Source organism: Ascoidea rubescens (assembly GCF_001661345.1).
Source record: "Ascoidea rubescens DSM 1968 unplaced genomic scaffold ASCRUscaffold_15, whole genome shotgun sequence".
Taxonomy (NCBI): Eukaryota; Fungi; Ascomycota; class Saccharomycetes; order Ascoideales; family Ascoideaceae; genus Ascoidea; species Ascoidea rubescens.
The window spans coordinates 361,125-373,563 of record NW_017962927.1 but is presented as its reverse complement, the minus strand read 5'-3'; the positions used below and the strand labels follow the sequence as shown (position 1 = coordinate 373,563).

General features: G+C 35.3%; 5 protein-coding genes across 5 annotated transcripts; 2 read left to right on the top strand and 3 right to left on the bottom strand.

The window, feature by feature from the left end:
- Positions 1-89: 89 nt before the first annotated feature.
- Positions 90-3,803, bottom strand: SLA1 (cytoskeletal protein-binding protein SLA1; the record flags this gene model as incomplete). The annotated part of the gene is made up of 3 exons (XM_020191290.1): positions 3,242-3,803; positions 1,281-3,148; positions 90-1,229 (listed from the first exon to the last, which is right to left on the bottom strand). Exons 1-3 carry the CDS (start codon positions 3,675-3,677, stop codon positions 90-92), a joined length of 3,444 nt encoding a protein of 1,147 aa, XP_020045210.1. The 5' UTR covers positions 3,678-3,803.
- A 1,435-nt stretch (positions 3,804-5,238) lies between these two features.
- Positions 5,239-6,771, top strand: ASCRUDRAFT_38680 (alpha-mannosyltransferase; the record flags this gene model as incomplete). Its single annotated transcript, XM_020190877.1, has 1 exon — positions 5,239-6,771. A coding segment is annotated over one exon (1,533 nt), but the record flags the coding sequence as incomplete, so codon positions are not given.
- Positions 6,772-7,868: 1,097 nt separating this feature from the next.
- Positions 7,869-9,699, bottom strand: ASCRUDRAFT_77620 (class II fumarate hydratase). Its single transcript, XM_020193936.1, has one exon. The coding sequence runs from the start codon at positions 9,557-9,559 to the stop codon at positions 8,081-8,083; it is 1,479 nt and encodes a 492-aa protein (XP_020045208.1). The 5' UTR covers positions 9,560-9,699; the 3' UTR covers positions 7,869-8,080.
- Positions 9,700-10,244: 545 nt separating this feature from the next.
- On the top strand, positions 10,245-10,607 carry DAD1 (Dad1p; the record flags this gene model as incomplete). The annotated part of the gene is made up of 1 exon (XM_020192057.1): positions 10,245-10,607. One exon carries the CDS (start codon positions 10,245-10,247, stop codon positions 10,605-10,607), a length of 363 nt encoding a protein of 120 aa, XP_020045207.1.
- A 1,061-nt stretch (positions 10,608-11,668) lies between these two features.
- Positions 11,669-12,223, bottom strand: ASCRUDRAFT_22125 (P-loop containing nucleoside triphosphate hydrolase protein; the record flags this gene model as incomplete). Its single annotated transcript, XM_020189729.1, has 1 exon — positions 11,669-12,223. A coding segment is annotated over one exon (555 nt), but the record flags the coding sequence as incomplete, so codon positions are not given.
- Between the last annotated feature and the right edge of the window lie 216 nt (positions 12,224-12,439).

Below are 12,439 nucleotides of genomic sequence, written 5' to 3'. Positions count from 1 at the left end.
TAAAAACATAAATTCTTATCAGAAAAGGCAACAAAATTCATTTAAACTAAACTAATTAATTTTATATTAAACCAACGAAAATAATAAAATTAGAAACCAAATGGGTTATCTGGAGTGGCTGCAGACAAGTTGGCCCTTCTGCCAGTTTGTTGGTTTTGTAAAGGTTGAGCTTGCATTCCTCCAAAACTAACATTTGGCATTTCTGTGGGTGCGTTGCCAAAACCAAGACCGGTTGGCTGATATTGAAGAGGTGCTTGTTGTTGAACTTGTTGTTGTTGAAATGATGTAGGTTGCATTGAAGAAAACTGGTTCATTTGTGTAGGAAACATTGACTGTTGTGTTTGTTGTGGTTGAAACATTGTGTTGAAACTGGTAGTTGGTTGAGAATTAAAACCAATAGGAGTTTGGCCAATTGAATTATTAGAGAAAGTATTCTGAGGAATTCCAGTCTGATTAAACCCTGTTTGGTTGAATCCGGTTTGACTAATATTAGGTTGGTTAAATGTAGTTGGAAATTGATTGAAGCCAGTTTGATTATTTATATTCATATTTGCAAACATATTCTCAAATCCGGTTTGAGGTTGCGGGTTCACTGGTTGACTTGGAGCAATAAAACTACTTCCAGCAAATGAAGTGGTGGGGAAAGTCACCCCTGAACTGGCGGTAGATCCAGTGAAAGAGCTAGTTGGCATAGAAGTTACAAAGCTAGTCTGTGGCATTCCAGTAACCGTTCCACCTGTTTTTTGCAATGGTATCAATCCACCTGTTGTCATTTGAACAAAGCCACCCGTCCTTTGAACAGGAACAAGTGTGGTAGCTGAGGTACCAAATGTAGTTTGTGGGATAATAAATGATGTCTGAGGCATTCCTCCGCCAGTTTTTTGGATTGCAAAAGTTGTTGTAGTTTGAGGAATCAATACAGGTTGCATGGGCATCATCATACCAGTTTGTAAGGGGAGAATCATTGCTGCACCTCCAGTTGCAAATGGAACCAAATTTCCTCCAGTCTTGAATGGATCCAATGGTATCAAATTTCCTGTTCTCTGGGATCTGATAGAAGAGCTTGTCTTTTGAGATTTCAATGAGGACCCTGTTTTGGATGGTTGTAATACTGGAACAATTGGTTTGGTTGACTTTATTGGAGAAATAGCAGAAGCGGTACTGTTTCCATTGGTAGCTTCCAAAGGTTTAAGATCAACAAGATCTTGCAAAGAACCGGTGAAATCTGGCTGAGAGTGTGGAGCAGCTAAATTGGTTTTGTTATCCTTGGCCAAGTTGACAGTATTATTGTTATTCTGTATCTGTGAATTTGATTTTGATGCTGGCTTGACAGTCCAAGCGTCATCATCAAATCCTCCAACCGATTTGGAGGTTGAACTTTCTGTGGAGACAGAAGGTTGATTTTGTTGTTTAATCGCTTGCAAAGCAGAGGCGTCAATTGCCACATTAGAGGTAGAACGTGTACGATTATTTTTCAACTCACCTCCTGAGCCAACAAACAATGCTTCGCTTGTGTTAGAACCAGCCGAGTTAGGTTTTTGTCTGTTAAATTTTTTATCCAAGAACTTTAATACTCTTATATTGTCACCTTCTTTGAAACCTAATGTTCTCAATAAGGAAGGGGTGATATCTTCTAGAGAATTTTCATCCATCTGTTCTCTTTCAAAACTTAAAGCGTAACGTTGACAAATATTAACATCCACACCACATTCAAGGAAAAATTCAAACCAGTCATAACTTGGGCTTTTCTTTTGATTTGCAGAGAGATTTTTAGCAGCAGTGATAACGGATTTTGAACGCTCGTATTCTTCTCTTTCACGTTTTTCTCTTTGTCTTTTTTCAATCTCTTTTCGTCTTTTTTCATCATCTTTATCTCTTTGTCTTTCTTTATCAGGCTTGTAAGCATCCAAAGAAGTTCCAGTTACTCTTTCAACGTATTCAATATCGGCCAATGCCAATTTCTCTGCAGCCACAGCAATTTTAACACCATTGACTTTGTGTAGATGAACTTTACCCTGAGAAATGCCTAAAAATTCAGCATCAACATTAAAAGAACCAGTTTTATCAACCCAAGTTCTAACTTTATTTGAGTTTGGTTTGGTTTTTTCTTTAGCTTCTTTTTCTTTTTTTCTTTTTTCATAATCTCTTTGTTTTTTTTCTCTTTCTCTTTCTCTTTCATTGTCTCTTTGTTTTCGTTCTCTTTCTTCTCTTTCTCTTAGTTTAAATTCTTTTTCTTTATTTCTTTTGTTTGATTTTGATTTGACCAAGTTTCTAGTTTTATCAGCTACAGAACCTAGGGAAAAGTTTGAAGAGTTGATTTCTATGTAGGATGCAGGAACCACACCTTCTTTATTGTTGTCGATGTTTTTAACTAACCACCAATCTTTTGATTTTTTATCGTTTATAATGAATACTAGGTCATTTTCTTTAACATTTAGTTCATTTAGATCTTGAGCTTTAAAGTCGTAGAGGACTTTACCGACTTTGTAGCCGTTAGCAGTTGGTTTTGAAGCAGCTTTAACTTCTTTTAAGCCCTTTGAAGAGACAGCACCTCTGATATCGGCTAATAGTTCCAATATTTCATCGGCTATTTCTCTTGAGCCAGCGTGGATTTCGATGGAAGCGCTTGGGTTTTTAAAGTCTAGGAAGACGTGTTTCTTTTCTGTGGAGAAGTTGACCAAGTTTAGAGCATTCCATTTTTGAGGAAGATCGCCAGTGGAGGGATCAGGTCTGAAGTAAATTACACCATTACCGATACCCAACTGGGCTTTCTTTTTTTTTCTGCCTTCAACTTCAGCTACATTCCATGTGAAAAATTCGTCAGATTCTTTGGAATTGTCATCAGAGTCACTGTTCTGCATTCTTCTCGGGTTGTAGTTTAAACGTTCCTTGTCTTTTTTATTGTTAGAAGAAGAAGTGGCAGTGGACAGTTTTTTAATGGGTCTAGAAGTAGAAGTGGAAGGAGATGGAGACCTCAAGATATCAGGATTAGTTGGCCTTTTGGGAGTTGGGGGAGGCTGATCATTTTCATCGTCGTCATCGTCGTCGTCGGATATGTGTTGGTATTGTTTTTTAGAAGGTTGAATTTCTTGAGGTTGAGGTTGACGCGTTGGGTGAGTTGGAGGGGCAGGGAAGCTTGCAGCGGAAGCTTGAGGAGGATCGTAGGTGTAATTGTTTGCACTGTTTGTGGATGGTATGTTAGTGGGAGTAGTGGTGGTAGTTAGGCTAGAGGTGGTATTACTAGTCGTGGCAATGTTGGTGTTTTTATTATTTGGAGATTCGTTAGTTAGTTGAATGTAATTGGAAGGAATGAAGCCATACTCCAGACGAGAAGGATTAGAAGTCTTGGTAGAAACCAAGTACCAATCTATGTCAGAGGTATCATAGACATTAAAAGTGTCGTTTTCCTTAAACGACAATTCTTCACTAGTTTGTTTATCGTAATCATAGAGAGCGACGCAGGAGTTTATTATATCAGCAGGTTCAATATAGGTTTTAGGGACTAGACCAATTGGTTCATCTAGATCCGAACCCACGACTCTCTTTTTTACTTTCCACCACTCATCAATATCGGACGTTTCCAAAAGATATAGAATGTCGTCTTCCTTGATTGATAGCTCTTCAGGTGATTGAGAGGTGTAAGCGTAGATGGCCTTGTAGACACCAAGAAAGGACATTTTTCCTTGAGCAGAAGCAGAAAAAGAAGACAAAAAAAACAGCAGCAGAGAGTGATAAGGCGAGAAGTGCCCTGTTCTAGCTAACAATAGAAGATTCCTAAAGGTCTGGTCGAAAGAGGTGCCAATGATGAAATATCAGAGAATGAAAAGCTCGCTTGAGATCAGAGGTCTTTATGCATCACATTTTTCAGGCTTTCTTCTGAGCTGGTGTCCTTTTTTACAAAAACCCCGAAATGTGCAGGGGCCAGACACAAGAGAAGGGAGTTCGGCGGTGTATCATCCTGTTTGTGCGGGGCAAAAAAGGAGAAAGCAACCGAAAACAGTGAAAAACGTGTGGCAGCTTCCGCAAAGGGCAGGTGCTTGCCAAAGCAGGCGCGAGACCACGGAGCCGGGAGTGCTGGAGGACAGTGGTACGAACTCCCTGCAGGTCCACTTGGCTGCAACCTGATTTCCGTTGCTTTCTGCGGTGTTGCGCAGAGAATTAGAGTTCCAAGCTGCAGGGCGGCTTCAGAAAACCAGTTCATTGTGAAGGGGAAAGGAGAAAGCGGTTTTGTTGAGAGATTATCGATCCACCTTTCTGCTTCGGTCAACCAAGCTCTCTTCACAATGCCATTCTTTTCGCTGTCTCTGCTTTTATTTCCTTCGTATTTATATCAGTGCTCTTCCTCTGTCCTTCCTCTTCTTGTCCACAACGCTCTGATTCTTTGGGTTTACTCCATTTTGTTTCTTCTGCGCTTGTGCTATCTCCTGCAGTTTTCCGTTCCCTCGTCTTTTCTCGCCCGACTCTTTGGCTGCATCAATTCATCTTCTAAAAATGAAGGACAAACACGACAAACCATCTTTTCAAAGGCTCATTAACTTGAAGATCAAACGACTCAGGATACTCAAGAGCAAGAGACTCAATTACTTGCTTCTTGCTTTAATTTTCATTGCTTTGTATTTGTTCAAAGACAGTATCCATCTCGATGATAGCGCCCACCCGCCGGCACCAGATGAAAGTCTAGATCTCAATGAGCATTCCAATGCTGCTGAAATTTCAGATCCAATTCAAAATCCAATTCAAAAAAGTTTCAACACCAATGAAATCAGCTACAGTAAAGAAATCAGACTCGACGAAAACGATAACCAAATTCAATTGATCAATATCAAAAAAAATTATTTCACCTATCAGAAGCAGTTGCAAAATCTTCAATCAAGTACCGGAATTTCAAGTTCAAATGATCCCATAATCGATCACTCTGATTCATCTCAAGTCAATGAAAAAGATATCAAAGACGCTGAAGACATTCAAGGCATTGAAGATATTAAAGATATTAAAAACACTAAAAATAATATTGATCCCGACCATTCTAATGATGAAAAATTTGATGATTCTGATTTGAGTCAATCAGAAACTAACGATCCCCAAAATATTCCTCAAAACAACCTTCAAAATCTCAATACTGTTGAAAACCAACCGGAAAACCAAAAAATCAATGACATAAGTTTTGAAAAATTAAAACTCGCAACCATACTATCCGATTTTGACAAATCTGGATCAAGATTACTCTCCTTGCAAAATCTATTCACCAAAGTCTTTCAATTGCTATACGATTCCAACCCCAAGATTCCTGCCTTGAACAACTATAAATCTGAAGAACGAATATATCACGCTGGGTATGACTCTCCACTAATTGATACAAAGACTCCAATATTAACTGAAGACTATCTATCAAGTTTTCTACAGCTAAATGACAACGAACTATCCGCTCTAACCAACTCTCACAGATTCATCGTTGATAATTTGCCAAATAAAATCGACTCAAATCTTTACAAAGGTAATGGAATTGTCTTTGTTGGCGGTGGAAAATTCAACTGGTTAGCCTTATTATCCATAAAATCTCTAAGAAGCGTCGGCTCGACTCTACCCATAGAAGTCGTCATCCCAACTATCGAAGAATACGAAATCGATCTCTGTGCAAGAATTTTTCCTGCTTTAAACGCCAAATGTATCCTATTACCTCATGTCTTGGGAACAAACGTCACCTCAAAATTCCAATTTTTTGGCTACCAATATAAAGCCTTAGCGCTACTAGTTTCATCTTTTGAAAACGTCTTACTATTAGACTCTGATAATATTCCTGTTCACTCTCCGGACTACTTGTTCGAAACTGAACCCTTTTTATCAAATGGCTTAATCTGCTGGCCTGACTTCTGGAAAAGAGCAACTTCTCCTCTCTATTATAAAATTGCTGGAATCGACATATCCCCCAAAAGAGTTCGCTACGGTTATCATAACTACGGTATCTACGAAGCTGGAATGATAAATGAAGCTAATGAACCAGATAAAATCCCTCTCCACGATAGATTAGGCACTATCCCTGATCCAACAACAGAATCGGGTCAACTCATGATCTCCAAAAAGACTCACATCAAGTCCCTATTCCTTGCTTTATACTACAATCTATACGGTCCAAAATACTACTACCCTTTATTTTCTCAAGGCTCTGATGGTGAAGGTGATAAAGAAACCTTCTTAGCTGCCGCGGTTGTTTTGAAAAAACCTTACTACCAAGTAAACAAATTCCTAAATGCCTTTGGTTATTTCAACAATCAAAGAGAATTCATCGGCACAGGTATGGGCCAATTTGATCCTCTTGAGGATTATAATATATTAAACTCAAACTTGAATATCTTGAAAAATAGTAAAAAATTGTTTAAAAACTTTGAAGAAGCAAATAATGAACTATACAAAATAATTCCCGTTTCAAATCAATTCAAAGAAGATACAAATGTCTTGCCAATTGAAAATAAACAACCAAGAATCTTGTTTGTCCACGCAAATTTCCCCAAATTAAATCCAATCGAATTAAAAGAGACTGGCAAAATTATCGATGAAAATGGTAACAGAATTCGAATCTATGGTCCGGGAATGGCTAAAAGAATCGGCTACGATTTTGAATTAATTCAATGGAAAAATATGCATTTCCTAGTTTGCGAATTAAAAATTGAAATCGAAATTTTTAAAAACTACAAAATCTCTCAAGTTTGTAACGAAATCTTACAGCAATTGATGTTCTTAGAATCAACAGTTGATTTATTGGAAAAAGATTGAAAAAAAAATATAAATATATATACAGATATAGTTATTAGCTACTATTTTTATTTCTTTTGCTTTCTTTTTTTACTTTTTATTTTGTCTTTCATTTGTATTTTTTACATTTTAGTTTCTTTATTTTTATTTTTATTTTTATTTTTATTTTTATTTTTATTTTTATTTTTATTTTTATTTTTATTATCACTTTGATTTTCATTTTCATTTTCATTTTCATTTTCATTTTCATTATTTCATTAGCTTATTAGTTTATTGTTTTATTTTAGATGTTATTCCTCATTTTTTTTTCTTTTCTTATAGCTCATTTCTCATCGATTTAGACCTTTTTTTTCGCTTTGTTGTTCAACATGTCTTGAAATAAATAAGTTTCAACTATTATTAATATTCAATAGTAAAACAATATCTAAACAAAATTGCAATTTGTTAAATGCAACTTTCTAAATTATTCTGCCAGTGTAATGAGATCAAAACTATAGTAGGAAAATGAGTATAGTTGATCAATGTAAGCTGGGGTGTTTCAAAAGCGAAATCCGAATTGCAAAAAAAAATAGGCAAAGAAAAGAAAAAAAATAGGTTAATAATAAAAAGTACAGAAAGTAAATAAATTAAGTAAATAAATAAATAATCAAATAAATTATATTAATAGTTTATACAATTATATACCGATATAATAGTTTCTTTTGGAAGATATTGTTTGTTTGGAGTATTTACATTGCTAAATCTAATGAATAAATAAAACAATAAAACATAAATAAACCAAATTACAAAAATATAACTTGTTCTACCAGCTTAGAGAGACAAATTAACCATTAACATAACAACGCCATTGTAGCATCCTTATGTTTATTAGTGAGTCAAAGAGACTGGAGTTAATGATGAGTTAACAAAAATGAAACAGAACGAAAAATTTTAGTTTTTTATACAAAAAAAAGCAACCCAAATAAACAAAGTCATTGGTACGGGTTCCGTTTTAGGACGCTTGTAAATGCACACACATGCAAGTGTCTATTTCCGGTAATTTTGTGTGCGAGCGGTGGATGATAAAGGGATGAGCATCTCATTGGAACAATAAAAACATAAAAGCTACACATGAACAATTGGTCTCCACAAACAGTTGTTTGTTGAATCATACACATCACATTACTATATATAAACTAAAATAGAATATTGAACTTAAAGAGAACAAAGAGAACAAAGAGAACAAAGAAAACAAAGAAAACTGCATTTAGAACCGAGTTTAAAAGTGAGTTTGCTTGTTAAAAATGTTTAGGAAAAAAATAAATTATTAACAATAGAGACAATAGATAGTCTATTTAGGACCTATCATGTTTTCTGGAACAACCCATTGATGGAATTCTTCCTCAGTTAAGTAACCTAATTCTAAAACGGATTCCTTTAATGTTATACCCTTTTTATGAGCATTTTTGGCTACTTTGGAAGCCTTATCGTAACCGATTTTTGGATTTAAAGCAGTAACCAACATAAGAGACTCGTGTAATAATTTGTCAATTTTTTCCTTGTTGGCTTTAATACCATCGAGACAGTTTAATCTGAAAGATCTCAAGCCATCACTCAATAATTGAATGGAGTTTAACAAGTTGTAGATCATGACTGGTTTGAAAACATTTAATTCAAATTGACCGGATGCACCAGCAAAAGTGATGGCAGCATTGTTACCAAAGACTTGAGTACAGATCATGGTCAAGGCTTCATTTTGAGTTGGGTTGACTTTACCAGGCATAATTGAGGAACCTGGTTCATTTTCTGGAAGAGATAATTCGCCATAACCACATCTTGGACCAGAACCCAAGTATCTAATATCTTGAGCAATTTTGAATAAAGAAACTGCCAAAGTATTCAAAGCACCGGAGGCTTCAACAATAGCGTCATGAGCAGCTAAAGCTTCAAATTTGTTTGGAGCGGGTTTAAAATCAATACCAGTAAGTTCACCAACAGTGTTGGCAACATCAGAATCCCAACCTTTTCTGGTATTTAAACCGGTACCAACAGCAGTACCACCTTGAGCTAAATATTTCAAGTTTGGCAAGGTGGATTCAACTCTGGCAATACCATTAATAACTTGTTGCAAGTAACCAGAAAACTCTTGACCTAAAGTTAATGGAGTAGCGTCTTGTAAATGGGTTCTACCAATTTTGACAATGTCTTTGAATTCGTCAACTTTCTTAGCTAATGAGTCCTTGAACAAGTTCAATTCTGGAATCAAAGTGTTTGTAATTTCCAAGACAGCTGCGATGTGCATGACAGTTGGGAAAGTATCGTTGGAAGATTGGGACATGTTGACATGGTCATTTGGGTGAACAGGGCTTTTGGAACCTTTTTTACCACCTAAGATTTCAATAGCTCTGTTACTGATAACTTCATTGGCGTTCATGTTTGACTGAGTACCAGAACCGGTTTGGAAGACGACTAATGGGAAGTGGTCAGTTAATTTACCTTCCACAACCTCAGTTGCAGCTTGTTGAATAGCTTTGGCAATTTCAGGTTTTAAAGTACCGTATTTTTCGTTTATAATTGAGGTTGATTTTTTCAAGATACCAAAAGACTTGATAACCGGAACTGGCATTCTAGCAGTTGGTTGACCAATATCGAAGTTTTGTAAAGATCTTTGGGTTTGGGCACCCCAGTACTTGGAGTCTTCAACCTCGATTTCACCAAAAGCATCAGTTTCAATTCTCTTACTTAAAGCGAAAGATGAATAATGAAACGCTCTTTTGGAAACCAATGAAGGTTTGATAGTAGATTTTGATAAAAGTCTGGCACTGATCATTTTGTTGCTTTAGGCGATGTGGTTAATGGGATTAAGAAGAGACGAAAAAGACCAGAAAACTAGAGAAATATAAGGCAAGTTAAACAAAACGATCGAATGGCTACTAAACAAACAGTGTTCAGGAAGTGGATAGTTACTCTTCCAATGGTTTTTGAACCAGCTCCAACAGCCAATCAAAACTCCCCAAAGCGTGTGGAGGAAACAGCGAAATCTCACCCTAATGCTTCGCTTCCGGCGGCGTTTTGTCGCCGCCCGCGGCGCTGGAGCCGACTCGGCGATTTCCGCGTGATGGATGCGTGATAAGCACGTGCCTGAACACTGTAATAAGCCTTTCTATATTAGCTACGATAGAACACGAGTCTTTGGTTATTACTGGGTTCTGTCTATATATTATTGGTGAATAATATGTATTTAGCTATTTATATTAAAACTTATTCCTTGATTCCTTTTTTCTTATAATTATTCTTGTCTTCTGTCTCTTTTATATTGTCAAATAGATACTCGATTTGGGGCAATTAGTACTTGTGGCTAACGCACGATTTGGGACTGAAACCTGTTGAACTGAGACAAAGTGTATTACCTAACAAAGTCATGTGTTAGTGGAATAACACAACGCTCAACATGGCAGTGGAAGAAGAAGCAAAAAAAGCAGAGGAAGCAGAGGAAGCAGAGGAAACAAGCTGAAATGGACAGAGGCGATAACGATGCTGATTTCGAAGCCGAGAGGAATCTATTGTTACACGATGTTAACCAGAAGATGAACTCTGTTCTCAACCGACTCAACTCGCTAAACAGGTCGATGGAACACTCCATCACCATTGGCAATCAGTTCAACAGCATTGCCAATATCTGGAAAGGATTTTACGACGGTGTCACTGAAGAGAAGTCAGCAAAAGTGTCTCGATTTTTTCAATCAAATCAACGTTTAGATGGTGAATCAAAATCTGATTTTGTGACTGACAATCTGAGCCAGAAGCAGAGTGAGAACAATAGAAAATCTACTACCGAACAAGATAGTAGCTTCCAAAAAGCTGCAGATTCATCATAAAGAAATTGCTCTATTATAGTATATATCATTTTCGGTTTAATATCACTATACTACATAACTACACATTCCGTTTTATGTTTCGAAAATGGGTTGCTGGAATTTTCTCCATTATAATCACCTAAAGCTCTGACTTTTTTTATGTTGCCTTTCCTCATCGAAACTCTAACTATTGATCCTGGTCTTGATCTGGCTCTAGACCTGACTCTTGATCTGGCTCCGGCATTTGGTCTTGACTTTGACCTTGATTTTCTGGTTCTATGATCTCTCATCGATCGAAACGAACTGAAACTTTGATTATTTACCGATCTTAATGAATTCTTTCTTAATGAATTCTTTCTAATTGATGATTGTCTCTCAATTGCAGGTTGTGGTTGTGTGTTTTTTGGTGATTGTGGTTTATTATAAAATTGACTTGATGATGGTGAACTTTGAATTACATTCATCAATTTACAACTTGTGTTATAATTTTGATTTTCCTCTTCATCTTCATTTTCATTTTTATCCTTATTTTTATTTTTTATTTTTAATGGTTTAATTGACATTCCTGATGTTTTTCTGAACATACTTATATGCCTTGTTTTATTCCTCTTTTTCTTTATCTCATTACTTTCATCAATACCAACACTACTAAACTTTTTAAAACTACTAAAATTGTCCAACTTGTCTGAAATTTTTAGATTTTTAAGATCTTCAACACTATCAAATGTTTGATCAATGTTTGTTATTATTGACCTATTGTTTGTATAACTGTCATCAATACTAAACTTACTGAACTTATCATATATTTCATTAACATTGCTTTTAATCTCATAACTTGCTTCCTTGCCCAATGATTTTATTGATCTCAAACTTCTTTCTATTTCACGATTTAAAAATTCTTGAACGTTATGAACTCTGCTTTTGGGACTGGTGTTTTTTTTTTCTATATTTTTATTCTTTTCTTCTTGAAGATATGAATTTGAGTGTGATTTAGATTCTTCTTCTTTTATCAATTTTTCAAATTCTTTTTCATTCTGAAGGAAATCAACATTAACATCTCTATCAACATTTAAAAATGGATATTCTTTGCTAATTATTATTTTAGCTACTAGATCAAAAATCTTATGAATATGATACATCTCTTTTGCCGAACATTCAATGTAAAACTTGCTATTGATTTGTTTACTTAATTCAATGCATTTTTCATATTCAATTAATCTATCTCCCTGTTTATTATTATTGATATAAGGATCACTATCATAATCACTATTGGTTTTCCTCAAATCGGATTTTAAGCCTAATAAAATAATCGGTATATTTGGACAATAGTTTTCAATTTCTGGGATCCATTTTTCCAAGATACTATTAAAACTATTTGTATTGTTAATAGCAAAGCATATCAAAATAATTTGAACATCAGCATATATTAATGGTCTCATTCTATCAAAATCCTCATGACCTGAAACATCCCAAAATTTGAAATTTATTGCCAGTTTTTGCAAAGGTTCTTTAAAAAATATTTTTTTGTTGTAATTTTCAAAAATAGAATAACTTGAAAACTTATTTGAAAACTCATTGTTAATAAAAGTATTAATCAATGAGGTTTTACCGCATTTATTATCTCCAATTGTTACTATATTTATGCTATTTATTTTAATTAGATGATGATTGAAGTCTAATTTGATGTTATTGTCTATTTGACTGAGTTTATTGATTAAATTATCTGTTTTAACGGTTTTCATAGGAGATTTGCAAGTCAAATACACAGAGTTGTCCTTATTTTCATATTTAGTTGGGATTCTATTAAGATCATTATCCGGATTATAATTTTTGTTTATTGACCTCATAGAGTT

Coding starts and splice junctions, on each gene's coding strand:
- ASCRUDRAFT_77620 (XM_020193936.1), bottom strand. CDS start 9,559: ATGATCAGTGCCAGACTTTTATCAAAATCTACTATCAAACCTTCATTG.